We start from the raw sequence: 26,407 nt of genomic DNA on the forward strand, positions 1-26,407 counted from the left end.
GTGCAAAGGAAATATTTAAATAAATGAGGTTTTTACAATGTCCTTTTCCCTCACACTTGGACTTGCTCTGCCTGGTGACATATCTGCACATAACATTGTGTATTCATGATTGTGGAGAGGTGACTTACAATCCAGTTTATTCAGAAGCCAAGTCCTACTGAATTCAATGAAATGTAGTCCCACAAAAGTGTTGCATAGGACTGCAGCCTTAATCACAGGTAAGCAGGGATGTAGAAACATCTCACTAAAAAATGAAGGGCACACAAATCTACATCTTATATAAATTTGAGCCTCTTCGAAAACTTACAGGGGAGAGGGAAATGATACTTTATAATGGCACAATATATAAACCAAGCCTATCATCCTAAGATTTAAAGATCTTCACTTATTTATTCCTAAATGAAACAGATGAGGAGAGTGACTGACAAAGCTGGAGGGGGAAAAATCTGTGTGTGTGTTTGTATGTCTGTATATACAGCTACAAAAGCAAAAGAGGAGACTGCATAAAGACATCAAGGAAATCATATGTTGATGATAAAAGGTGACTGAACCTCCCCATATCTGGAATTCCAAAATTGTCCAAAATCGGCTGAAATAGTGACACCTTTGCTTTCTGATGGTTCAATGGACACAAACTTTGTGCACAAAATTATTTTTTTTAATGTGCATAGAGTTATCTTCAGGCTATGTGCATAAGGTGTTTAAGGAACATAAATTTTAGGTTTAGAGTTGGGTCCCATCTCCAAGAAATCTCATCATGTATGTGACCTGTGCCAAGACACATGCTCTCAGCCTCAAGAAAAGGCAATGGTAAACCCCTTCTGAAGAAATTTTCCAAGAACCCCCTGTGATAGATTTGCCTTAGAGTTGCTGTAAGTCAGAAACAACTTGAAGGCACAACTACGACAACGACAATATGGAAACATTCCAAAATTGAAGCCACTTCTGGTCCTCAGCATTTCAGATCGGGGAGACTCAACCTGTGTCATGTTTGATGCTGCCCTGAGTCTTACAGGGTTGAACCCTTCCTTCAATGAAATACAATAAGCACGTGATTGTCTTTTAATAACTTTGCCTGACAAAGAAGCCAGTGGAGCTTCAAAAGCTTGCAGCATGCATTTTGGTTGGCCAGTACAGGTATCCTTGTTTTGTGGATTTTGGATGTTGTTGTACTTTGCTGTACAGCCAACACAGCTAGCCCTGGATATATTTTTGTTAAGTGAAGACAACATGAAAGATTAAAACATGGACATGCACACACACATACAACCCATGGTGACCAGAGGTCCCCCTTTTACAGGACCAGTCCTCTATTTCAACCTGCTATCCAGGAAGAATCCCAAAATGTCCTCCATTTTGAGCATGACTAAGAAGCATGAATTTATACTTACACAAGTGTTGTTTTTATCTTTTATTTGGTAACGTCCTCCATTTTTCTTGCATGGTGTCTTGTCCTCCTTTGCGGTTATGATGCCTGGTTACCCTGGGCAAGTCACACTGTCTCAGCCTCAGATGATGCCAAAGGCATTGTTTTGTTTTTTAAAATTCTGTTTTGGTGTGCTTTTATATTGTGAGCTGCTTGGGCCCCTTTTTTGGCAGAAAGGTGGCATAAAAATAATAAATAAACAAACTCCCCTCTGAAGAAACTTGCCGAGAAACCCCTGAGGGAGCACCGTAAATCCAGGTAACCAGATATCCTCCTTTCCCAGGACATGTCCTTCATTTCAGCCTGCTGTCCAGGAGGGATTGTAAGAGTTCCTCCATTCTGAGCATAGCTAAGCAGCATGAATTTATATTTCTATTAGTGCTTTTAGCTTTTGAACTTTGTAATGTCTTCCATTTTTCTTGAACGCCCTACATTTTGCGGTGCCTTGTCCTCCTTTGCTCACCTTGACCCACCCAACCCCCCCTGCCCTTCTTAATCCCTCTGCCACCTGTACTTAAAGGAGGGAGTGATTAAAAGGCGCTCATTAATCCTGCGAGAAGGAGGGGAGAGAAAGGGACAGATGCTGGAGCCTAGAGGCATCTCCTTTCCCAGAGAGCCTCCAGCTGTCATCTGCCACGTGTCCAGATCGGAAAGCCTCACAGACCCTGATGGCTCTTCTTTCTTTCTGCACTGCAGTTCATTATTGGATTTTACTATTGTGTTTTTAGTATTGCGTTGTGCTATTGCATTCTAGTATTGTATTTTATACTGAAGTGGTTATTAATGTTTTATTCTGTTGGAAAGCGCCAGGTACATCAATGTTGCTATATAAACAAACATTGATGATGATGATGATGATAACAATAATTCCAGAGCTGTGGGGTCCCTCTTCCTGCTCTTTTCTGCCCCATCGCCTTCCTCAGAAAAGTCACCCCAGAGCCCTGCAGCAGCAGAGGAGGAAAACCAGGGTGAGCAGATGTCCTCGCAGCAAAGGAGGACAAGGCATCACAAAATGGAGGACTTTCCAAAAATAAATAGAGGATGTGACCAAAGAAAAGCACAGAAACACTCACAGGAATATAAATCCATGCTTCGTCATCATGCTCAAAACAGAGGACATGCTGGGATTCCTCCTGGACAGAAGGCTGAAATGGAGGACGCGTCCTGGAAAGGGGCATGGAAAAGAAAATGGAGGACATTACCAAACAAACCCCTCATGTCAATGAAGATCCATGATTCTCAGTCATGCCCCAAATGGAGGACATTCCGAAATCCATTCTGGAGAAGGCAGTCTGAAATGGAGGACGTGTCCTCCTGGGAAAGGGATTGGGAAAGAGGACGGAGGACATGACCGCCCAAAAGCTAAAGGCACTGATGTCAACGTAGATCCATGCTCTTTAGTCACGCTCCAAATGGAGGCCCTTTGGCGATGCCTCCTGGGCAGAAGGAGCCTGCAATGGGGAAAGTCAGGCCAATGAATGGCGGGCAGCGGCTGATGCAACATGGCAGCAAGGCGCCTGGCTCTGGGCAGATCCTGGGGAAAGGAGAAGGGCCGGGGGCAAGGCAGGGCGACACGGGTCGGGGGTGTCCGTTCTCACCTGGAAGGAAGGAAGGAAGGGGAGCAAGGGAGCCTTACCGAGGGGGAGGTTGCCGGGGTTCACCGTCAGGCTCAACGCCATCGCAGGAGAGGCAGCAGCAGCAGAGACAACGACGGCAGGCAGAAGGCGGGACTCAGGCCTCCCTTCTCCCGGCAAACCCTGCTGCCTCTGATGCTGATGCTGATGCTGCTGCGATTGTGGCCTAATGGCGCCTCCTCCTCCTCCTCCTCCTCCTCAGGCCTAGTTGCCACACGAAGCCCAGCGCCGCCTCCCTCACGGCCTAGTTCTCACTGTACAGAGTGGATAAATAAAGCCGGCTTGGCACCGCTTTAACTTGTCCTCTGGCTCTTTGCTATGGAATTCTGGGAGCTGGAGTTTGTTGTGGGCCCAGAGAGCGGAAGGAAGAAGTTGGCAGCATGAGCTTTTCCAGACTCAAGTCTACTTCCTCAGATGCATTTGGAAATAATAATAATAATAATAATAATAATAATAATAATAGTAGTCTTTGTGGGTTCTTCAGGCTAGGAGGCCATGTTTTAGGAGTTTATTCCTGACCTGTCGCCAGCAGCTGTTTCTGAGATCTTTGGAGAATGCTGGCATGGAAGAGATTGTATTAATATTTATTACCACTACTACTATTATATCCAAATGCATCTGAGGAAGTAGACTTCAGTCTAGGAAAGCTCATGCTGCCAACTTTTTTCTCTCAGTGAGTCTCAAAGGTGCTACAAGATCTCTATATTATTATTTCCAAATGCATTTGAAGAAGTTGTTGGCTGAGAGGAAGTGATTTGCATGTTAATCTGTGTATTGTTCTCTTGTTGAATGGCAAGGCCTACAGTGTGTCCATTTACTTCATGATCTGTTCTCCTCTGGGGGGGGGGGACTCACTCTGGGTGGTTTTCATTTGCATTTGCTGGGTCTTGACTTTGCTGTCTTTCAGGGCTGGTAGCCACACTTTGTTCACTTTAAGGGTTTCTTCTATTTCACACATGCATATTATTAATTCCGGATTTTAAACGTCTTGAAATATGTTGACTTGCTCTTCGTTTTTGCATTATAGGAACCTATGCATGTTATTTCTGTCCCTGATATCAAATTATCTTTTAAAGTACTGTAATAATGTCCAGGAACACACCTACTTCATAGAATCATAGAATCATAGAGTTGGAAGAGACCACTAGGGCCATCCAGTCCAACCCCCTGCCATGCAGGAAATCCAAATCAAAGCATCCCTGACAGATGGCCATCCAGCCTCTGTTTAAAGACCTCCAAGGAAGGAGACTCTATCACCCTCCGAGGGAGTGCATTCCACTGTCGAACAGCCCTTACTGTCAGGAAGTTCCTCCTAATGTTCAGGTGGAATCTCTTTTCCTGTAGATTGCATCCATTGTTCCGGGTCCTGTTCTCTGGAGCAGCAGAAAACAAGCTTGCTCCCTCTTCAATATGACATCCTTTCAAACATTTAAACAGGGCTATCATATCACCTCTTAACCTTCTTTTCTCCAGGCTAAACATCCCCAGCTCCCTAAGTTGTTCCTCATAGGGCATGGTTTCCAGACCCTTCACCATTTTTGTCGCCCTCCTTTGGACACGCTCCAATTTCTCAATGTCCTTTCTGAATTGTGGCGCCCAGAACTGGACACAATATTCCAGGTGGGGGCCTGACCAGAGCAGAATACAGTGGCACTGTTCTCTTGATCTAGACACTATACTTCTATTGATGCAGCCTAAAATAGCATTGGCCTTTTTAGCTGCCGCATCACACTGTTCACTCATGTTCAACTTGTGGTCTACTTGGACTCCTAGATCCCTTTCACACGTAGTTTCATTCAGCCAGGTGTCACCCATCCTATATCTGTGCATTTTATTTTTACTTGATTAACTAAGGTATGCCTGCATTATATTTATACTGGTATGCTTTATCCTGTATTGTTGTACATAATGATTGATTGAGATTGATTTATGTTTTATTTTTTTTAAAAAAATACACTAAGTACTGCATAATATATTTTCTAAAATTATTTTTAAATGTTCAAAAATCATATAGAAACAAAAATTAATCATATACAAAAATTATATCCTGGAGCCCACACAAATTGAGAGGCATTTTGCTTGTTTTGTTTTATTATAAGAGATCTGTTTTAGAACAAAGGAAGACCTACATAATTTCAATATGACATGACAGTCTTATAAGAAGATCTTAAGGAAGTGTTCCATTGTGACATATCATGCAAAGAATCCCAGTGCGGACTGGCAAAGTGACCTGTTTTAATAGTAGTATGTTGGCACAACAGTGAATGACATGCTGGGGCACTCTCCTCTTAAATGACCAACTTGACAGATTTCACCCCAAGCCAGTGCTTTCATGTGCATGTTTGATTCAAAGAATATGGCTTAAAATAAGGGCTAACAACCAGAATGACAAACCAGGATCAGACCATAGTTTTGTGATGTGGATCTAACAGTTAAGTGATTTAAACAGGAAGTCTCCTTTCAAGCAAAGTATTATCTACATCCCCATCTTGTTTGTAACTCATTCACATGAGTAAGGAAATTACAAGATGGGGATGTTAGGTTACACTTAGAGCATCACTGCTTCTCAGTGCAGCATGGAGCCTTTATCAGACCATAACAACATACTGTATTCTTGACCAAAGAGCTCTTGTAGCAAGTTTATAACACTAAGAACCAGGAATTATACAATCGTCAGTTGCATTTTATTCAGTTCAGATTTACAGAGACAAGGCGTCTTGCGGCACTTTAAAGACTAAAAAGTTTTCTTTGGCATGAGGCAGCCCAGCCATCCATTGAAGTGAGGTGCTGTCCGTGAAAGTTTCTGTCAGATAAAATTTGTTAGTCTTTAAGGTGCTGTAAGATGCTTTCTTGTTAGGTAGGAACAGATCAACACAACTACCTGTCTGGAAATTGTGTGTTTTCAGTGCTTAGAATCTGAAATTTATATATTCCTTCTATAAATGCCTACATATAGTTATCAGGTGAAAAAGGCATCATGTGAGAATAGGGCTGTTCTGGTGGCACTGCAGCCAACATCCGTTACATCCTCTAGATGCATACACACATACAGTGGCATCAGTCGCAGAATCCCACTCTCATACCAGTCATTGCATGATGTCCCCTTAAACATTATGTACTGTTAAACGTAATAACAGTTAAACTACAAGTTTTATGCTTCCCAAAAGTTATATTGGCATGGTTCAATTATTCTGCTGGAATGTACATAACATAATAATAAACTTACTAATGAGGAAGGACAACATTTAAAAAAGACCTTCCTAAATTTTGGTTTTGGTTTACAATGGGAGCAGAAGATTAATTCTATAAGAATTTCTATTAGTTCAATTATTCTTCTATTCCAATCGAAAACTAAATTTAATTCTCACCTTAACAAATAAACTATTGATACCAATTTTTAACAAATCACAATAGAAACATTGTGGCACAACATTGATTCAGTTCCATAAATCATTACCAGTTTCAGTTAAGAAAAATATGGTATGTCAAAGATTGTTCTTTGTCTAGTGGAATAAACCATCTGTTGTATTTTAGGGTACAAGGGCCTGCTTAACTGTCTCAGGAACTCGAGAGGCATAATAGTCATGGTTTTTCAAGGCAGCAAGGACACCCCCTGAATTCATGTGCTTGACCTCTTTGTTATAGTGGAAGAAATTTCCATGAATATCAGTAAGCTTGCCTGCAAAGAAAAAAAAATACATTTATACATTTAGACATGACAATTATGGTTCTCCTTTTCCAAATTGTAACAATTAAATTTTAATTCATGCAAAATATAACCCTATTTGAACATAAGCATTCAAAATTATGAGTAGTATGGATCAAGGAAACTCATCTGACCAAATTTGCATATAGGAATGGCTTGTTTTTTTAAGCCCCCAGCAAGGCAAAGCAATATTGGACTAACTGGAAAATTAAGAGTCACTCCACTATATAAATGATTTAGCTAAGCTTTTCAAACCAACTGGAGGACAACAAAACCAGCAAGTTAGTCAAAGAGACCAAACCCCATGTCTTCATCCAACTCTTCCGATTCTTCCTTGGCTGGAAGGAACTGAATGTCTGCAATGGCTTGCTCAATATACTTTTGCCTCTTAATTTGCACTTGAAGAATTAAGAAGTAACATGAAATTCTTTCATGTAAAAACAAATCTAAATGAAATTTTAATTTTAAAATCTAGCACAGGTAATATATAATACACACTGTTATAATGATTTTTATTTAAGAAGCACGTGATAAAAACAATGAAAAATTAAAATCGGAAGACAGTTTTAGGCTATTTTCCAATTTAAAAAAGCAAGCTAGCAGAGACTGCATCGGCACTGCAGAATTAATGCAGTATGACACCACTTTAACTGTTATGACTCAATGCTATAGAATTCAGACATTTGTAGTTTTGTGATTTGTAGATTTGCATTTAGCCTTCTTTTCAGAGAGCTCTAGTGCCACAACAAACTACAAATCCAAGGATTCCATAGGATGGGGCCATGACATTTAAAGCAGTGTCAAACTGCATTAATTCTGCAGTGGGGTAACAGCCAGAGATAGTAGGTTGGAATTCTATTGTGTTAGCCCCAACTAGAATAGACTTCTTTAATTAATTGCTGAATGGTGAACCAACACATAGGTACATCAAATTTATTCAATAGTTCTACTCTGTTTGGACCTATTAACAGGATTTAAGACACATAAATGCAATCAATACATATACGTAATGCCTTAAAAACACTATCACACAAAAATTTCTGTTTCTGTCATCAGAAGTAAAGCAGCATAAGCACAGTATTTATGCAAAGTAGCTTTTTATCGATTTATTATTTCATTTTATGTACTGCATCAATTAACTCACCTCCTACTGCATGCAATATAGCCTCTGGTGCACATGTATCCCACTTCTTGCACCCAGGGCTGGCAAATACATAAGCAGAAGCCTTGCCTTCTACAAGTTGAATGATCTGATAACAAAAAGTTCAAAATTCTGTTACAAGGTACACATGCACTAAAAGCAAACACATCTTGTGGTATTTACATATTTATGTCATACATTGAACAGACCAACAACCAAAATTCTCTAGGCAATTTTTTAAAAAGTTATAAAATATCAATAAAACATTAATAAAATACCATAAGGTAGAATTTGTAATAACAGATAAGAGGAAAGTATTAATAATATATCAAAACTACACATTCTGGAGTCTAGAAGTGTGCAGAGGACTAAAAACGGAAAGAAAATAATAAAATCCCTGGACGAATGAAAATATCTTAAATTGATACCAAAAGACCAATACCTACCAAGCAAACTTTTCCAGGGAAAGTATTCCACAAATGGGGTGTCAGCACTGAAAAGCCAACAATCCAAAGCCCTTGGGTCATTGGTGTTAGTTAATTTGGAAAGGGAACCTTGAAGAGAATGTTGGATGATGATCTTAAGAGGTATGGGTAGGTATGGGGCATATCTACAGTCACAGCCCAAATTTGGGTGCGTTACAGACCGCCCCTTTGGGGTGGCCTGTAGGCACACCTTTCCCCGCCGGATCGGGGCTTCAGCGGCCAGAGCGGCAGCCGCTGAAGCCCCGATCTGCCGCTTTCCGGGCTGCGAGGAAGTGGCAAAAAGCCCCTTCCCCGCAGCCTGGAAAGGGGTGTCCTTGGGGCTTCAAGCCCCAAGGACACCCCGCGGTGGCGGGGAAAAGGAGAAAGGGGCCATTTGGCCCCTTTCTCCTTTGGTCCCCTGGCGCAGCCGTCTGAAGGCTGTGCCCAGCGGACCAAACCAGGAAGGAGCTCCAAAACGGAACTCCTTCCGGGGTTGCGGAAAGGGTGCCCTAGGCTCCCTGCCGCGACCCCAATACGTCACAACCGTGCCGCCTCATTTGGAGGCGGCGCAGTCGTCATGTATTGATGGCGGCAGCCGTATGGAATGGCTGCCACCATTTTGTGTGCGCACAGCGCACACTAGGGTTAGGGTGGTGCGGAAGCACCGCCCCGTCTTAACCCTAGTACACGCTCTGCGCGTACTTTTTAGCCCATCTGTAACGGGCCTTGGTGATGTTACTTTTTTCAGAATCCCATGCTGGCTGGGGGATTCTGAGAGCTGCAGTCCAAATAATAACATTTCCAAATTCTGCTTGTAAGTCATTGAGCTGGGCTGCACACAGATCAGTGTGTTCTCATTACAAGTCAGTATTTATATATGGAAGGGTCTCACTACCATGAAGACATCAGATCTCATCTGATCTTGGAAGTTAAGCAGAATCAGCCTTGTTTAGTATGCAGAATACTGGGTTCTATTTTTTCAAAGCAAGGAAAGGCAAACCTCCTCTGAGTATTCCTTGCCTAAGAATACCCAGTGCAATTCATGGATTCATCATAAGTCAACAGGCAACTTGAAGAGCATGCACATGCACATCCATTTATTATTGTGTTCACTGCTCTGGTGTATATGTTGCAATTGGCTTTTGTGTAAGCAAAGCTCATGAGAACTATCATAATGGAACTTTAATTATTGCATGGTGAACATAAATATATTGGTAGTATAATTTAAAGTGTTTGTCTGTGTCATATTGGTCAAATCATGCTTGATCATAAGGGTACCACATTTGGTATATTATTTAATGGGACCAAAATTAAGAACATAGTAAAATTTCTGAGACAAACTTCAGATTTCAGGTTTGGGGATGGGGAAGTTGGCTGTAGATTTTATCTTTATAAACTGATTTTGACCAAATGTGGTGTCTTTAGTTTTCAAAGAAGTAGCTGTATTACCTTGCAGCATAAAAAAGGAAGAAGGAGGAGGGAGGGGGGAAAGTAAATGTGGCAGCACTGTTAAGACTAACTGGTTTTTATTTTCGCATGAGCTCCCAAATATACTGTATTTGGCAAGATTGGGAGAGATTAGCACAATTCAATCTTTTTTGGAAAAGTTACTTTTGGGGGCTTCATTTTACATGGAACTCAGTATTCTACAAATCATACTGTACATGCTAACAGTTTTAGCTAGAATTCAAATCATATGTAACATCATCAATCTGAGCAACATGGAATATATTACTTCACTTGATATGAAGAAAATCCTGGCAGGCTTGATTTGACTCATATGATAAAGGAAACTAAAATCCTGGCAGGCTTGATCTGACTCATATGGTAAAGAAAACTAAAACAACCCTGCTGAGAGGGCACCCTGCAACTATTCTTCAAATGACCCTTTTCCATCTCTTCTCAGAGACTGCTAACAAACACTGATAGTGGCAGTATCAGTCAATGTATACAGATATGCTTCTAAAGCAGGTCTGGGAAAAGTGAAGCCCAAAGGCCAAATGCATATTCATAGTCCCATTTTGGTGATCCTCCGAGCCCTCGGGGATACTCACAAAATTCTCTAAACCAAAATAAATATAAGAATAATGACATGGGGGAGGGGTAAACAATCACTCTAAAACAGCCCTAAACCACTACAAAATGCTCTTAAACTGCAATGGTTTGACTAATCTCCCACAACTCCCATAGAAAAATGGCTGACCTTCATTTGAAAATGAAACTGGATGTAACATAACATCACTTCCAGTTTGCCAGAAACATATCTTGCAGCCTGGTGAGCATGTGGGGGCAAAAACTGCCCTCCTCTCATGCAGTTACCTATCACAGGTCTATATGCTCTCTGTGTTTTAAATTCCCATCAAGAGTCACATCAATTCACAACATTTCCCCCATTATACAATGGAAGTAGATGTAACCTATAATAATAATAATAATTTGTTTTATTTATATACCGCTATTCCAAAGATCATAGCGGTGAACAGCAAGTAAGCTAATTAGCACCTACGTTTTAATCTCCTGGAAAAGACGCCCTGAGACACTGGCCATCAAGTTTAATCTTTATAAAAGGAACCTATGGTTTCATAAAATTAACATGAGATCTTCTCCATACCTTATTTCCTGCACCTCCAACTCTTACCACGCTGTCAGGGTTCATTGCACTAATGCAGTCGTTTACTAGCTTGCTGCTGTGTGATCGTGTAGTGGTGATTATATGCTTCCCAGCTGGCACTTCTTTCAGCTGAAATCCAAAGGCACCCAATCCCAGGATACCCCAGATTGTCCTGCCTAGGACCGCATTTGCTCCTGCCTGCAGAAAAGGTATAAACATGCCTGGTATGGTAGATATACCTTTCAGTGTGGTTTTAAAAGTGGGGAGGAAAGAGTTAAGGAGGATAGCTAGAAATATTAGTTACATGGCCAAAGAAAAATATGTGTTTTTAACAGCATCACTTTACTTTAGTCTCTTTCTTTGCTGTCTTTCTCTACTATCTCAATTTCTTTTTTTCTTATGACATGTTACTGAGCTTAATTACTGGAAGGCACTGTATCATGTGATATCTGGAGTGACCAGTTTTTTAATGGTACAGCTATGGTAAAAAAAAAGTCTCCAAAGTAGGTGGACAATTATTACTTTTCATAAAATTACCTCATAATTATAATAGGGTTGGTTAATGACTCCTGCAATAGCTTTTCCTTCATAAGCAATTCCGATAAGAACTGTAACATGGTCTAGAAGTCCTGAAAAAGATAAAGAACAGTTGTAGTCAAAGGAAGGAAGGCTATAGAAGATAAAGCACAATTAATCACACATACATCTGTATGCTGGTTTCCCATGTGATCCATAGCTGTTCATTTAAGAGTACTTGAACTTAGACTTACAAATCTTGAACATTATATAGTATCATAGAAACACAGAATCTATATTTTTATTTATTTTAGAACATTCGTACCCTGCCTTTCTTTTATGGTGTAATCCAAGCCAGTGGACAAAGTATTCACATGCCATTCCACCCCCATCCAGATGCTGAACGGACCCACACCTATTTTAGCAAGCCTACATCATGTGCCTTCAAATTAATAATTCTTGAGGACCTTCAGGCACAAAATACTATTGCTGTTTTCTAATTAAACACAATACCCAAAGCACCAATTCTTTTTAATTCAGTTTGCTGCATCAGAGCTGGAGAATCTTTTGACACTAGATGTTCTGGCCTGCAGTTTCTATTAGGGTACCCCCCATCCCTGGCCTATGTTCTCCTATATCCTATAAAATATATAAAGGTGGTCAACTCTAAATAAGTAAAGTGCTTCCATTATTATTTTGAAAGACAGTTTCAATTTTTCCCACCAAAACTTTTCAGAAATCCAATCTCTCAGAAACTGGCTAGAGATTTAAGACAGCTCAGCAGTGTGATGCCAAGATATAGATGAACCAAGCCCATGATACCAATTGTTCCTTTAACCTATTCTAATATACAGAATATTTGACAATGTTTCTTATTCTTAAGTGTCCTCCCAGCAGCTACCAGAGTGGGTTGAGTGATGATGGGTTATCACCATTTACTGTGCTATGTAGGGCCACTAGGAGTACCAGTTCAACAATATCTGGAGGGTCAAACAATTCCCATCCGTGGACTAAGTGACAATTACAACCTTAACAACCTCCTTCCAAATCCAATGCCTATCCCCTTATAGTACACTTGCTAGCTTCCAGACTGGAGGCTAGAGACGACTTCTGGGCAATGAAACAACCCCGATTGTTCCTCTAGCTTCCATAGTGCCTCCTTCAGAGGTAACCACAGTGGTAGGACTGTAGCTCAAAAAAGTTCCCCTTGCAGCTACCTTTCTGCTTTGACAGCAGTTTGCAAGAAACAAGGAGTAGGCAGGATGCTATAATGATTAGAGCAGCCTCTCAGAATTTGGTGCCCTCCATCTTCATTGTTCTGCAGCTTCATTTGTTCCCAGTCAGCAGGGCCAATGACCACGGTAGCTGTGAATAATAGGAATTACAGTCCAACTCTAGAGGGCACCAGCTTAGGGAAGCCTAAACTAGAGCCTCAAAATGAAGATGGTGGAACCCCAAATTCAGTTCAGAAAGCTCACTGGTCCTTGGGCCAGTTATAATAATATAAAATAATATAAAATTTTATTTGTAGCCCGCCTTTCCAGTGATCAAGGCGGGTAACAACATGTTAAAAATATAACAACAGCATTATACACAATAAAACATCAAGATAAAATCACAAATACACAGTACAAATAACACCAGCTAGTATTACAGTGCTGCTGAGAGGGGAGAGGGGAGTACTTCGGGGGCATTAGGGGTATGCCTGCTGGAACAGGTGTGTTTTTAACCCCTTTTTAAATTGGTCCAGTGAGGTGGCCGAGCGAAGCTCGCCGGGAAGCGAGTTCCAGAGTCTAGGGGCCGAGATGGAGAAGGCCCTCTGATTAGTGATGGAATATCTCGCTTCTGGGACTCTTAGTAATTGCTTCCCGGCAGACCTAAGTGTGCGGGGCGGATTGTATGGAGAGAGGCGGTCCTCCAAGTACCCTGGGCCCAAGCCATTTAGGGCTTTATAGGTAATAACCAATACCTTGTATTGCGCCCGGAAGCGAATAGGCAGCCAATGAAGGTCTTTAAGGACCGGTGTTATATGACTGGTCCTGGAAGTACCAGTGACCAATCTTGCTGCCATATTCTGCACCAATTGCAGCTTCTGAGTATGGTACAAGGGTTGCCCCATGTAGAGCGCATTGCAGAAGTTATGGTCCATCTACCCAACCCACCTCATTTGGTTGTCGTAGAGGTTCAGGGCGGAGAGAGAACCATGTACATAGCTTGGAGCTTCTTAAAGGCAAAATGGAATATAAATAAAGTGGTTCCAGTCAATTGTACACATAAGACTTTAAAGTAAAATGGGTTCTGCTTTATACAGAGAGCTTCCAGAAGAAAAAATCACTTGCTTTTCTGCTTTGACTAAGGTAAAGGTGGACCTAAGGTAAAGAGAAACCTTAGTCATTTATCAAAGAATGACTGAGTCATCCAACTGCTTTATTTTGCAGCACAATTTCTATTGTACTACTGAGCTAAATTTCAAGGTGACCATGACCTCTACCTGTCCAATTGTCCTGGGTGAGTTTAATACAATATTTTTTTTAAAAAAAAAATCTGACTAACTCATATGGCTTTGGCATTGTATTCATTAAAACAAGGAGAAATTGTCAAACCTTCAGTATATTCTTTGGTTCCATCCAGAGGGTCGACCCATACAACAAGCTTTGAAAGGAAAGAAAATCAACAAAGTGTTTCAGTAGGAGATGCAGATTCTCAAAGCGGTCCATTACCTAGAAAAGAATCACCTGTGTAACTTAGGCAATTGCTAGCCATCTCCAAAGTTCATTCTCACTGTATCCAACCTCAGTTATCTTTTTCTCATACACTTCAACAGCCCAGGAAAATGTAAGTTTGAGGTGGCCCTTGGTCTTCAGGAATATGGCCCCTACTATCCTTCCTGAGTGACAGAAAGACTGGCCACTGAGTCTTTCATCAGTGTAGCTGTTCTGCTCTGTAATTTCTCTCTCAAGCATCTTGCTGAGATAGGAACCATAAGAGCATAGCAGCTAGAGTGGCCTTCCAAAAGGTGGGAGGGGGGAGGAATGAGATTAGGAGGAACAATGCACACAGAGCTAGGAAAGGGTATTTTAGGCCTGCAACTTCCAGAATCCGCCATCAAAGGGGGAAAAGGAAGGAAACAAATTTCTAGTGTAGGTAAACAGTGAGAAGCAAGATGTCAGGGAGAATTCTGCCCTATGTGCATGGAAGATGCTTGAAACCCAGCAGATAAAATGCTGTAACTACTGGGGGGAGGGGGGGCACTGAGGGGTAGAAATGGGGCTGATTTGCCAAAGGATTTCTATGTGAAGGAAAGTAAGTATACATTCTGAATGGGGCTCTTAATACTTAGTCATTTAACTAGCCAGCTGATTGCTAAGATATATTAGCACAAAGCAGGTGACTTGTAGAAATAATTATAGGTACTCTTGTTCTCTTTCAACTATAATTGTATCTATTCATACAGTCAGGACAGGAGTGGTTGATAAAGCCAGCTGCCTGTTCACTGGCTCCCTCTGCTGAAAAAGACACATAATTCCACACCTCCCATCTAGGAAGCTCTCATCTGAGTTGTAGTTAGTTAAGACAGGAACAGGAAGCATTAGGAGCATCTCACAATTTATCCTTTTCTCACAACCCTAATGACAGATATTCCTGCTTCTTCCGCAAACTGTGGTACAAAGCGGTTGGTACTGAGCACAAACAGATGCAGACTACTCAGTAGGAAGACAATTTGTGGATTTCTCTTGCCATGCTAACTCCTGTAATTAAAGAATTCAATCCTGCATGTTTAACAGTCTCAGTGATGCCACCAAAGAGGGATCTTGGAGCAAAAGTCTAGTTTGCCACTCAATATAATTCCCTTGCAAGGCCCAAAATGCAAATAGATGCTTTCCCATATTTTGAAGCAATACATTTGAATCCCCCGCCCCAGGCCTAAAGAGACAATTCAGTCTGGAGTCTAAATAAATACACAGCACAACCTGTTCAATGACAAATCAACTATTACTTTTCTTCTCTGCCAGGCTGAGAAGGGAAACAGGTGACACTCCATATTCCTGTCCATCAAGAGAGGGAGAATACTCAATAAGAGTGTTGGCCCATGAAGATACACACTTTTACACTCTTCTCCAGTATTGTCCTTATTGGTTCTTCAAAGCATCCCAGAAAAACAAATAAAACTATCTAGACTTTTTAGATTACACTTACTACTAGATCACTGTTCAGTAAGGGTGAACCCTCTAGGGCAGGGGAGGATAAAATTTTTGCCCCCAGGGGCACCATTGCCAATGTACAGATACATATGTACGCTGGCTTTCTATTCACTCTTTCCTCCTCCACATTTCAGAACATACAAAGATTTAAATTGTCCCTTCCTGTGCACTAAGAGAACTTCATGCTTGTCACTTCATCACCAATCTGTTCTGAAAGTCCACCAAACAGCATGAATGGAATCATTCTTTTTGCTTGCTTGTATTTCTCCCCCATTTCATGTCCCTAAGTCCCCTATATATCATACACAATAAATATGTTAACTGAAAACCTGTAATGATACAAATGTCCTCAGAAAAAGTGAGCTTTTTGTTTCAGTCATGGTGGGATTCATGCTAGACTCATTGGTGAGGTGCGAAACACAGAAGATTGGGAGCCACTTCTCTTCGGCAAGCCCAGCAAAAGACTAATGGGCTCAACAGACAGGGAGAAAGGGGCTCCCCCACAGAAAGGCCGCAGCCTCTGGCAGCCCTAAAAACAACCCGCTCCCATTAGCACCCTCACATGCAATGATGACGCACGGATGGTGGCGCCTCATTTGGATGTGGCTGCGCGCCTGCGTCATCATGGCGGCCCCCGTGTGGACGGGGGCGAACCATGATGGTGCCCGGACGGTGTGGTAGGGCTTGGGAACGTGCAGACACTCCACACTCCCGAGCCCTGATTTCGGCCCCAGGCCACCGTAAAGCAGCAGTCTGTATCAGGCCTAACATCACAAACATCAATCCACACCCCACCTTCCACATTCGCTTATCACACATATCTCATTTGCAGTACCTCTTCCTCTTTGATGGCAGCATACTGCTGTGGGCAGGCTTTCTTTAGTATTTCTTCACATTGGCCATCCTCGAGTAACTCTTCATCTACTTTTTCAGAAGGAAGATCCTGGTTTAAAAAATGATATGAATAGTTATGGAAACAGAGACTTACCTGGTCACAGCAAGAGCAAGAAAAGTCTACAAGTTTTTGCTGTTTGATGACAAGTGTATTGTTCACCTCAAAGTAAGGGCCACTGGTTGTTATTCAATTTACTTTTTAGACTTCAATAAGGCTCTTCTCTGACGAGAGAATATGAGGTAAGAGGCATCTCATTCATGGTAGCCAGACTGTGCTGTTTTCTACTCAGAGTTTTGTTTGATCCCCTATTTAGGGGTGCTCAAATACCAGATAGACAATATTCTTTTGCATCATTGCATCTGAAATTGGTTCCTCTTCCCTTCACTGCAGAGGTCAGCAACTTCTGTCTCTCAGTGTTGGACTGCAACACTATTTCAACAATATGTTTGACATCAAGGAGCAAGATCATGGGAACCGTTTTGATAATATTTTATTTATTTATTTATACACATATATCTATTTAAAGGAATTATTATTACTATTAGTGCTGCTACTATTACTACTTATTATTATTTCTTACCCACCACTCCCTATGAATATAGGCAGGGAACAATAACAGATTAAACTTACAACATCAGTTAAAAGATCATATAAAATCAATACACATTTAAATCAATAAAATTTGTTATTTAAAAATAATCTGGATAGACCTCCCTGAAGAGACTGGCCTTTACTGTTGTTTTAATCACCGACAAATCTTCCAAAGGTCATTCCAAAATCTGGGGGCAGCTGAAAAAATGTCCCCAGGTAATCATCAGCCTAGTAAATATCCCCCAGAGGACCAGGGTGTACAGGGCAGATTATATAGGTGAAGATGATGCCGTAGGTAACCTGGATTCAAATGATGAATAAATCCCCTAGGGTTTTCAAACAGTAATGGAGCCAGAGATATAGCATACAGTAGTAAGCCAAGCAGGCACAAAGGATGTACAAAGAGTGTACTGCAAGATTTCAGAGTTCTCACCTCCTCTCCAATTATTGTCACCTTAGGAAACTTCCGTGCCAAAGAGGAACAGATGCTCATCTGGACCAGTCGGTCAGCTTTTGTCTGCAGGTCATTAGCTCCACACTGTTAGGAGGAAAAATCCAATCACTTGACCATCAAAACAACAATATGCTTCAGGAGGGAATGACCTCTTCCTTCTTGATGCCAGTGAAAAGATACTAACATCCACATAAAGATTTTTACAGTGGACCCTTGATATATGCTGGGATTTGGTTCCAAGATCCCCTGTGGATAACAAAATCTGTGGATGCTCAAGTCCCATTTAATATAATGACATAGCAAAATGGTGTCCCTTATAAAAAATGGAAAATCAAGGTTTGCTGTTTGGAATTGATACTTTTTTTTAACATTTTCAAACCGTGGATGCTTGAATCTGTGTATAAGAAATCCATGTATAAGAAGGGCTGACTGTATGGTCTTGGAATGTTTAATTAGAAGCCCAGATAAGATTATTATGTTCTGATGCTGCTTTTTTCTTGGAGAGTTTTAGCATGGGATGGTGGTTACGTGTGTCACATTACTAGGAAATATCTAGCAAAGGTTTAAAAGTCTATAATTACATAAAAGCATCCCAAGTGTGGAATAAATTACTCATTTTTGGACTTTTGAACACAGTGCTTCCTTTAGCCATGACTCTGTACCAACTGCGTTTTCTAACATCCATTTTTTTCAAAAGGTTTTATGCTATGGCATATTTGTTGGAGAAGTAAGAGAAAATGAACATTAAACTTCAGGTCTATGACAAATATCCCAGCATTCAGAAGTGCTAAGAGACAAGAGCTGGAATCCTGTTGGTTATTCCAAAATTAGAGTAGGCCCTGAAACTTAGGTTCAAAAAACACTGCAGAAATAATTCAGTTTGGGACTGCTGTAACTGTCTTGGCTCAGTGCTAGGGAATTCTGGGAACTGTTGTTTTGTGAGACATTGAGCCTTTTGGGAGAGTACCGGTGCCACAATAAACTACAGTTCCCAGGATTCCCTAGCACTAAACTGGGGTAGTTAAAGCAGTCTCAAACTGGGTTATTTCTGCAGTGTCTTTTGGACCTTATTTATAAGAATCAATAGTTAGAAGCTCTCAGGAGAGTCAATTTACTACCCCCCCCCCCCGTTTTTTTATTTGCTCTGAGGAACCTGGAAAGCTTGTGAGCCACAAAAAACAGCCTGGGGGCCAAACTTTTCCTACCCCATTATATACAGGACTGCACAGCATATATTATGCTGCCTTTAATCGACACAGACTGCAATCGTATACACCCTCACCTTGGAATAGATGTCACTGAACTAGAGGAGTGCAAGGGTTTGGCTGCACCAGGTGACACCCTAAGGAGAGGTGACACCACTGCTCCCCAACCACCTGTGTTTTGGCAGCAACGGGCTGTGGCATTCACCTGCATCCATCTATTTTATTATTTATTTACAGTGGGACCTTGGTATCCAAAGACTTGCCATCTCCAGATTTGTGCATCTGTGGACAGCAAACCTGCGCTTTCCCCAATGACAGTGCATGCACATAGCTGTGCTGCCATTGAGGACGGTGAGACTGAAGTCCTCTTTCCTTCCTTCCCTTCTCTGCCAAGGCTTCTGCCCCGGGCTTGGCTTTGAGGGCAGTTCAGAGGTGGAGGCTGAAGCCCTGTCGGTCAGAGGGAGCCGGGGCCAGAGCTTGGGTCTCAGAGCCCCCCGTCCCCCAGGCCCAACACCCAGGACAGAACTGCCAGGCTCCAAGACTCAGCCCTGGCTCCCTCCAGCCAACAGGGCTCCTGCCTCCACCCCCAAAGTGAAGCCCAGGGCAGAAGCTTTGGAGGGGGAGGGGAGAAAGGAAGGAAGGAAAGAAGGAAGGAAGAAGACTCCAGTTCCATTGTCACCAGTGGCAGCATGGCTGCATGCACGTGCTGCCACTGGGTTCAATGGGACTTGAACATCCACAGATAGCGTGGGGCGACTATATTTCATTTCATTTTCTATGCTGCCTTTCTCCCATGAAGGGACCCTTTAAAATGCTAGAGTGTAGTGGAAGAGGTCACATGAGTGGCCTCTCAGGGCGAGGCTCAGTGGGAGGAGAAAGGAGAGGCTCTGGGTTTTTTTTTTAAAAAAAAAGAATAAAATTTGAAATTTAAAACTTTAATTGTTTAAAAACAATTATTCTTTTAAAATTTTATTTTAAAACATCTCATCTCACCAACCTTTTACTTTAACCACATGAAACTATGTACATTTAGGCTGCATGTATGACATTGTAATTTAAAAATGCAATTTTAATTTTTCTAGTTGTTTATGTCACAACTATTGCCATTATATTCAGTGATACGTGGGAATTACAATTTGTGAGAGTACAAAAATATTACTAAAGATTCTGTATGGTGTGGGATGGGAGAAGGTCAATGAGCGGTGACACCAAGAGTTACCACACCAGCTGACACCAACCCTGGTGACATCACTGACTGAATTAGAGATATACAGGAGCACACTGAAGGTTACCTTCTCTACTATGTCCAGATCTCCTCCAGCCATCACTTTTCTGACAATTACTCCTGCTTTATTAGCTATGGAATAAGCTGAGGCCACAAGGCGCATAAGTACACTTGGACTGGAAGCCATTCTTACTGCACAGAAAGACAAAAAAGAAAAAGAGAACATTCTTCTGAGTTGCATGATCATCATCTCTTGAAACAAATAGGTTATAAGCTGAACACAATAACATTAAGTGAAAAAATGAAAGGAGGGAGGAGTCCACTGTGTCATGAATGGACATATTTTTAGCACCATAGCCTACATGTGGAAAAGCTGTGCACTGTTGAAGTCAAATGACAGGTTGTGAATACTTCCAGTTTGTTCAATAACATTCGGGTTCCGAAATTCCTATGTCCAGAGAGAAAGATGATTTACTCTCTAAGGCCCGGTACACACTGGAGTTAAAATGCCACCCTTCTTTGCTGCACAGCGTTTCCGCAGCAACCAAACCATGGGGTAACGCTGCACAGCAAAAAGAAGCCGCCTAGAGCGGCTTCTTTTTTGCGACGTCATAAGGGTTGCAATGCTGCCCTATGATGCTGCTTCCTTTAAGAGACATGTGGGTGCTCAGATGCCCACACATCATCTATACACTCCCCATGTGGGCAGTGCCGCTCAATAACGGCACCACCCGCATGTCATAGGGCTCAGGAGTATGCGGTTAGTGCACGCTCCTGAGCCCTACTATCGCTGCCAGAACACCATTTCCTGGCAGTGTGTACAGGACCTAAGTTCTCAAAAGACTGAGTTTCATGATAATTAATGACAGTAGTTTACACAAGCTTTCCCCAACCTAGTGCCTTCTTCAGACAGATAGAACTGTTGAGTTTGAAGGGTTACCAACAGTCATTTAGTTCAACCTGTGCCTGTGCTAAAACACTCTTGGACTTCAGCTCCCATCTGCTGGGCCTCAATTCCCATTCCAGGATGGAACCTCCACTCCTAGCATCCCCATCCAGAATTACCAGAAATGTGGCATTTGGAGGCCTCTTGGGCCAGATGCCTTGTCCAGCCACACCCCAGGGCTCACCATAACATACCCACCATCTGTGTGGTGCCACTCTTCCAACTGCTGATCTTGTCTCCCTTCCTGAATCACCTTTTACAGTACTACTCCCATCTAAGAAGATTACCGCACTGGGGTAAAAACATTCCCCAATGCATTCTCACGGGCGTGAGCCCAAAACGTGATGGGAACCCGATGGGTGCCAGAACGCTAGTTTACTGCACGGTGGAATGCCGCCGCCGCCGCCAGGCGTTCCCATCGGGTTCCCAATGTGTTCCAGGAGGCCCATTTCTGGGAATGCTTTTGAAATAAATCCTTCAAAGCAGTGAAATGAGTGTGGAAAAGAGAAGGGTAAATCCTAACTCCATAAAATTCCAGTTCATCTTGATCAGTGAAGGGAAAACTGAGAGTTAGCAAACCTTAAACCAGTTTAATTGTTTTGTGAAGGGAGCTTTCCATGGGTGTATTTGTTTGCTTTTCTCCCTTATTCCCAAGAGGTATTCATTTACCTTTGATCTACTTATGCAACTAACCGCTTTGCTTGGTTAAAGATTTGTATTACAAGCTAACTTCTTTACAACCTTTATACATCTGTTAAGTATGTTCACAATATAAATGCTTTGCCTTCGCTCTTTCTGTTAAAAAAATAAATAAAAAGTGTTCATTTATGCCTCCTAACCACAAAAAGCTAAATTGCTTACAGAAAAATGGGTTATCTAAAAATCAGAGACTACAATCTTTTTAAGCACCTGAAAATTCTTCTAAGTCTCTGGTAGGTATTTCAACAGCCTAATCCACTGTGCCACGTACATGCTGAAAACACAGCCTAGTAGTCCCACCTATTTACTCAGGATGAAGCTCTAAGAACTACAAATCTACGGAGACAACACAAAAACCAACTTGAAATTAAATTCAATAGAAGCACTGTTCTGGGAACACCATGGCACACAAGGCATATGTTACCATGAATTGGGATTCAGTGAAAGAAAACCCTATGCTATTTTATTAGCAATATACACAGAACTTTGCCCTAGTCACAATATTTTATTACATTTACATTCTCCCTGTTCTCCAGTAAGGTCAAGAGGTGTCACAAATGGCTGTTCCCCCTTTCTTTAATTCTCATGGCAACAACCTTCTGAGGTAGGTCAGGTTGGAAGAGAATGGCCAGCCCACAAGGAGCTTCATGTTTCACTAAGGACTAGAATTTAGGTCTCCGAAATTGCCAATCCAGCACTCTAACCACATAAAAGTGGACTCACTTATCACCTGACAGCTCTACAGGAATCTTATGTCAACTAGAAGAGTACATATTCTATCCAACTATCTGTTGTGGGTTGTAAAAATTGTAGTCATAGATTCAAAAAGAGTCTGCAGTCATTATTATTTTTATTCTAAGGGTAAGTATTTTGAAGGCGACATTATAGTTTGCAATGTAATCCTGAACTTGTGTACTCAGAAATAAAGTCATGTTCAGTTCACTGGTGCTTACTCTGCAGATGCATATAGGCTTAGGCTTGTTTTTACCATATACAGCTAGAGTTTGGTTTCAGGACCCCCTGTGGATACTAAAGTCCGTGGATGTTAAAGTCCCATTAAATATAAGGGAAAGTAAAACTGAGTGCCTTAGATAAAATGACAAAACCAGGGTTTGTTTTTTGTGATTTATATATTTTTTAAATATTTTCAAGCCATGCACTCTTGAATCCATGGATAAAGAATCTGTCTATATGGAGGTCCAATTGTACAATCAGGGAGGTGAAAAATGGAGAAGGATTTGCTTCCTCTAATTCAAATATTTAAAAATATTTTATTTTATTTTATTTTTGATAATTTAGAGTAGGAGAGGTTGCAGTGACAGAAGACCCAGACCATTTCTCACTTGTGCCCAGAACAGATACACAGCTCTAACAAACAAGAAAGGGTTATTTTACATTTGGTAAAGCCAGGCCTATAAAAATATGATGAAGGCCCAGAAAAATAGACCTAGAATCTGGCCTTGATCCAGCAGTAGCTACAGCAGAGCAGAACTGAAGAGACCGTCCAGATATTTTTTGGACTCCAGCATTGATTATTAGAGCCGGCAGCCTCAGTGGTTAGGAATGATGGAAGCTATGGTCCAGAAGAACTACAATTTCCTCACCTGATTTGGAGATTCTAAGGTACAAATATCTATAACACAAAAGGAGTAGTTATTATTCCACAATAGACTACATCAGCGCATTCAGAATATTACAGTGTCATTATGATTATGATATTAGAAAGCATCATCCAGACAATAATGATGATGATGATGGTGGTGCAGTGGTTAAATGCCTGTACTGCAGCCACTCACTCAAAACCATAAGGTTGCGAGTTCAAGACCAGCAAAAGGGCTCAAGCTTGACTCAGGCTTGCATCCTTCCAAGGTCACTAAAATGAGTACCCAGATTGATGGGGGGAAATTAGCTTACAGTTGTAAACCGCTTAGACACTGCTTAGTTGGTATGAAGAGGTATATAAATGAAGCTTGTTTGTTTAATAATAATATAATCCCCAGCATTTATATTTTATATATCATTTCATCTTTACTCGTAAAATCTCCAGGTATTCACTATAAAAGAGTACAATAAATGTAGCTTGAAGTGAGCATTGCAAAAATAATAGCAATACAAGCCATTCATTGAAAAACAAGGGTGATTGTGTTAACTATTAAGAAAAAAATTAGGTAAAGAGGTAGGTCTTCAATTGACAGCAAAAAATAAGCATTGGAAGGCTAATTAAACATGTCAATACGGAGACCTTTGTAGAAATCAAGAGCCACAATCAAAAAAACGTACAGAATTTCTTCTGCCCAGCAGTTTCAGATGTCTCTCTCCCAAACTGAGGACAAAAACCTCTCTGTTCTAGCCTTACATATAACATATAGCATATGTTCTTGCCCTACATATAACGTATAACATATTGAACCTGTGTGTGTGTGTGTGTATTACTTATACCTGTCTGTAAAGTAGTGTTCCCAGGTTTTCAAAACAGCAGTAAGAGACAATTGAAATTCTTGACAAGCAGGGATGATAACCAAAAAGCAGCTGCAGGTTGAGTCTCCTTTATCAAGAATTCCAAAATCCAAAATCCTGGATTCCAGAATTGTCCATGTGGGTGGCTAAGGCAGGGACCCCTTTGATTTCTGGTGGTTCAGTGTACACAAACTTTGTTTCATGCACAAAAATATTTTAAAACATCGCATATAAAAATTACCCTCAGGCTATGTGTATAAAGTATAAATGACGTATAAATGAATTTCATGCTTACACTTGGGTCCCACCTCCAAGATATTTCATTATTTAATGGCAAGTCCTCTGAAAAACTCTTGCCAAGAAAACTTCATAATAGGTTCACCTTAAGGTCACCATAAGTCGGAAATGACTCGAAGGCACACCACAACATATGCAAATGTTCCAAAATCAGAAAAACCCCAAAGTCCAAAACACTCCTAGTCCTATATATTTTGGATAAGGGACACTCAACTGGTGTTAACTACAGTAATTTGTGTTCTACCTAAAGATCGGATGAAAGTAGTGGTTGCAGTTAACCTAGCCATGCATGCCTTTGTAAACTTATATGGTCCTCAGTTCATAAACTGCATGATGCACATATTTCTGTCTTTATGAAGAACCCCACACCCCAAGATACAGGATTTCTGTGGGGAGGGTTATCCCCCTCAGTCTCAACCAAAAGCTTTCCAGCCCCCAAACAAAGGATAGCCCTTATAGTAAAAGACACTTTCCTGTAAGGGCTATCATGTATTTGAGCGCTGGAAAGCTTTTCCTTTGATAGAGACTGAATGGGATGATTCTCCTCTCCCCAAAAAATCCTGTATTTTGGGATATGGGCCCTTCATAAAGATGGAAATGTGTGCATCAAGAGACACTTGAGAGACACCATAGTATACTGGTTTGAGTGTTGGGCTACAACTCTAGAGACCAGGGTTCAAATCCTGGCTGGGCCACATAAACCCACTGGAGGACCTTGAACAAGTCACACTCTCTCAGCCTCAGGGAAAGGCAATGGCAAGCCACCTCTCATCAAATCTTGCCAAGAAAGCCCCAGGATAGGTTCCTCTTAGGATGGCCATGAAGGCACACAACAACAAGGGGCACTTACCAGCCTCCTTATCTTGAGTCCTCAAATAAGGGACACCTTAGTTGTTGATGAATTCAAAGATATAGCTGTGTTACTCTGTAGAATCATCAGTATGTAGAGAGATCTTGTAGCACCTTTGAGACTCACCGAAAGAAATAAATTGACAGCATGAGCTTTCCCAGACTTCAGTCTACTTTCAAATGCATCTGAGGAAGTAGACTAAAGCCTAGGAAAGCTCATGCTGCCAATTTTTTCCTTTCAGTGAGTCTCAAAAGTGCTACAAGATGTATCTTTGTTGTTGTGCCTTCAAATCCTCTCCTAAGGCGAGAACCTATCATGGGAGGAGGTTTGCCATCCTTTGCTTTCCCCTGAGGCTGAGAGAGTGTGACTTGCCCCAGGTCTCCCAGTGGGTTTCCATGGCTGAGCTGGGATTCGAACCCTGGGCTCCAGAGTCATACAGTTCAGTGCTGCTCAAACCAATGCACCACACTGGTTGCACTGGGAAGCAAACTGGGAAGGACTGGGGAAGCATGAGAAGAGAGCCTACCTGGGTTTGCAAGAGCAGCTCTCCAAAAGCCAGAGGACTAGTAGAGGACTATACTCTCCCGCCTTGACTTCCTCTCCCTTTCTTGCAATCTCCGCCTCTTTTTACCATCACTTTCTGGGTCCTAAAGCCTTTTAAAACCCTCTCTTCTATGACCTCACAACAACCACTAGGTTCCACACTGCTTTGAACTGCCATGGCTCAAGGCTGTGGAATTCTGGGAAGTGTAGTTTTGTATTGTAGTTTTTGTAGTTTTCTGTAGTTTTGTGAGACAGTTTTGTGAGATATTGTGAGACACACTGCAGAAACAATCCAGTTCGAGACCTGTTTAACTGCCCTGGCTCAGTGGCTAGGGAATCCTGGGAATTGTAGTTTATCGTGGCACCAGAACCCAGCCTAAAATGCCTCATAAAACGACAGTTCCCAGGATTCCCTAGCACTGAGACAGGGCAGTTAAAGCGGTCTCAAAAAAGAGTCTTGTTATTTCTGCAGTGTGTTTTTGGACCAAGCGCTAGAGGGCGCTCGAGAAACCAAGAAAGACGCGAATGGAAACAACAAAAAGAAA

General features: G+C 41.5%; 2 protein-coding genes across 9 annotated transcripts in view; both read right to left on the minus strand.

Annotated features, from left to right (window-relative positions):
* Nucleotides 1–3,234, minus strand: part of EPRS1 (glutamyl-prolyl-tRNA synthetase 1) — a 55,866-nt gene extending 52,632 nt beyond the window's left edge. For 3 of the 7 annotated variants that reach the window (XM_089529334.1, XM_089529332.1, XM_089529333.1), the window contains exon 1: nt 3,063–3,233. In XM_089529334.1, coding sequence (XP_089385460.1) covers nt 3,063–3,105 — 43 coding nt within the window. In that variant the 5' untranslated portion in view covers nt 3,106–3,233. Of the gene's footprint in view, nt 1–3,062 lie in introns of all 7 variants that reach the window. The other 4 variants (XM_089529331.1, XM_089529336.1, XM_089529337.1 and 1 more) reach the window with 4 other exon arrangements.
* A 1,899-nt stretch (nt 3,235–5,133) lies between these two features.
* Nucleotides 5,134–26,345, minus strand: BPNT1 (3'(2'), 5'-bisphosphate nucleotidase 1). Of its 2 annotated transcripts, XM_089529340.1 has the most exons (10): nt 25,846–26,345; nt 23,320–23,348; nt 20,138–20,262; nt 17,620–17,724; nt 16,536–16,643; nt 14,102–14,150; nt 11,520–11,611; nt 10,983–11,180; nt 7,911–8,016; nt 5,134–6,739 (listed from the first exon to the last, which is right to left on the minus strand). In XM_089529340.1, the coding sequence occupies exons 3-10, from the start codon at nt 20,255–20,257 to the stop codon at nt 6,591–6,593; spliced, it is 927 nt and encodes a 308-aa protein (XP_089385466.1). In that variant the 5' UTR covers nt 20,258–20,262; nt 23,320–23,348; nt 25,846–26,345; the 3' UTR covers nt 5,134–6,590. The 2 variants fall into 2 exon arrangements, with proteins under 2 accessions (XP_089385466.1, XP_089385465.1); XM_089529339.1 differs by lacking the exon at nt 23,320–23,348 and having other exon boundaries at nt 25,846–26,344.
* Nucleotides 26,346–26,407: the final 62 nt, after the last annotated feature.

The sequence above is a fragment of the Sceloporus occidentalis genome, unplaced genomic scaffold (assembly GCF_023333645.1).
Source record: "Sceloporus occidentalis isolate IW3139 unplaced genomic scaffold, rSceOcc1.0.p SCAF_6, whole genome shotgun sequence".
NCBI lineage: Eukaryota > Metazoa > Chordata > Lepidosauria > Squamata > Phrynosomatidae > Sceloporus > Sceloporus occidentalis.

Bases quoted from the DNA above. Each gene is read 5' to 3' on its own strand.
- BPNT1 (XM_089529340.1), bottom strand. From the start codon at position 20,257: ATGGCTTCCAGTCCAAGTGTACTTATGCGCCTTGTGGCCTCAGCTTAT. The intron at 11,612-14,101 runs GTTTGACAATTT...TATCTTTTTCAG, and splicing joins AACCAAAGAATATACTGAAG to GACTTCTAGACCATGTTACA. The intron at 6,740-7,910 runs GTGAGTTAATTG...TTTTCTTTGCAG, and splicing joins TATATTGCATGCAGTAGGAG to GCAAGCTTACTGATATTCAT.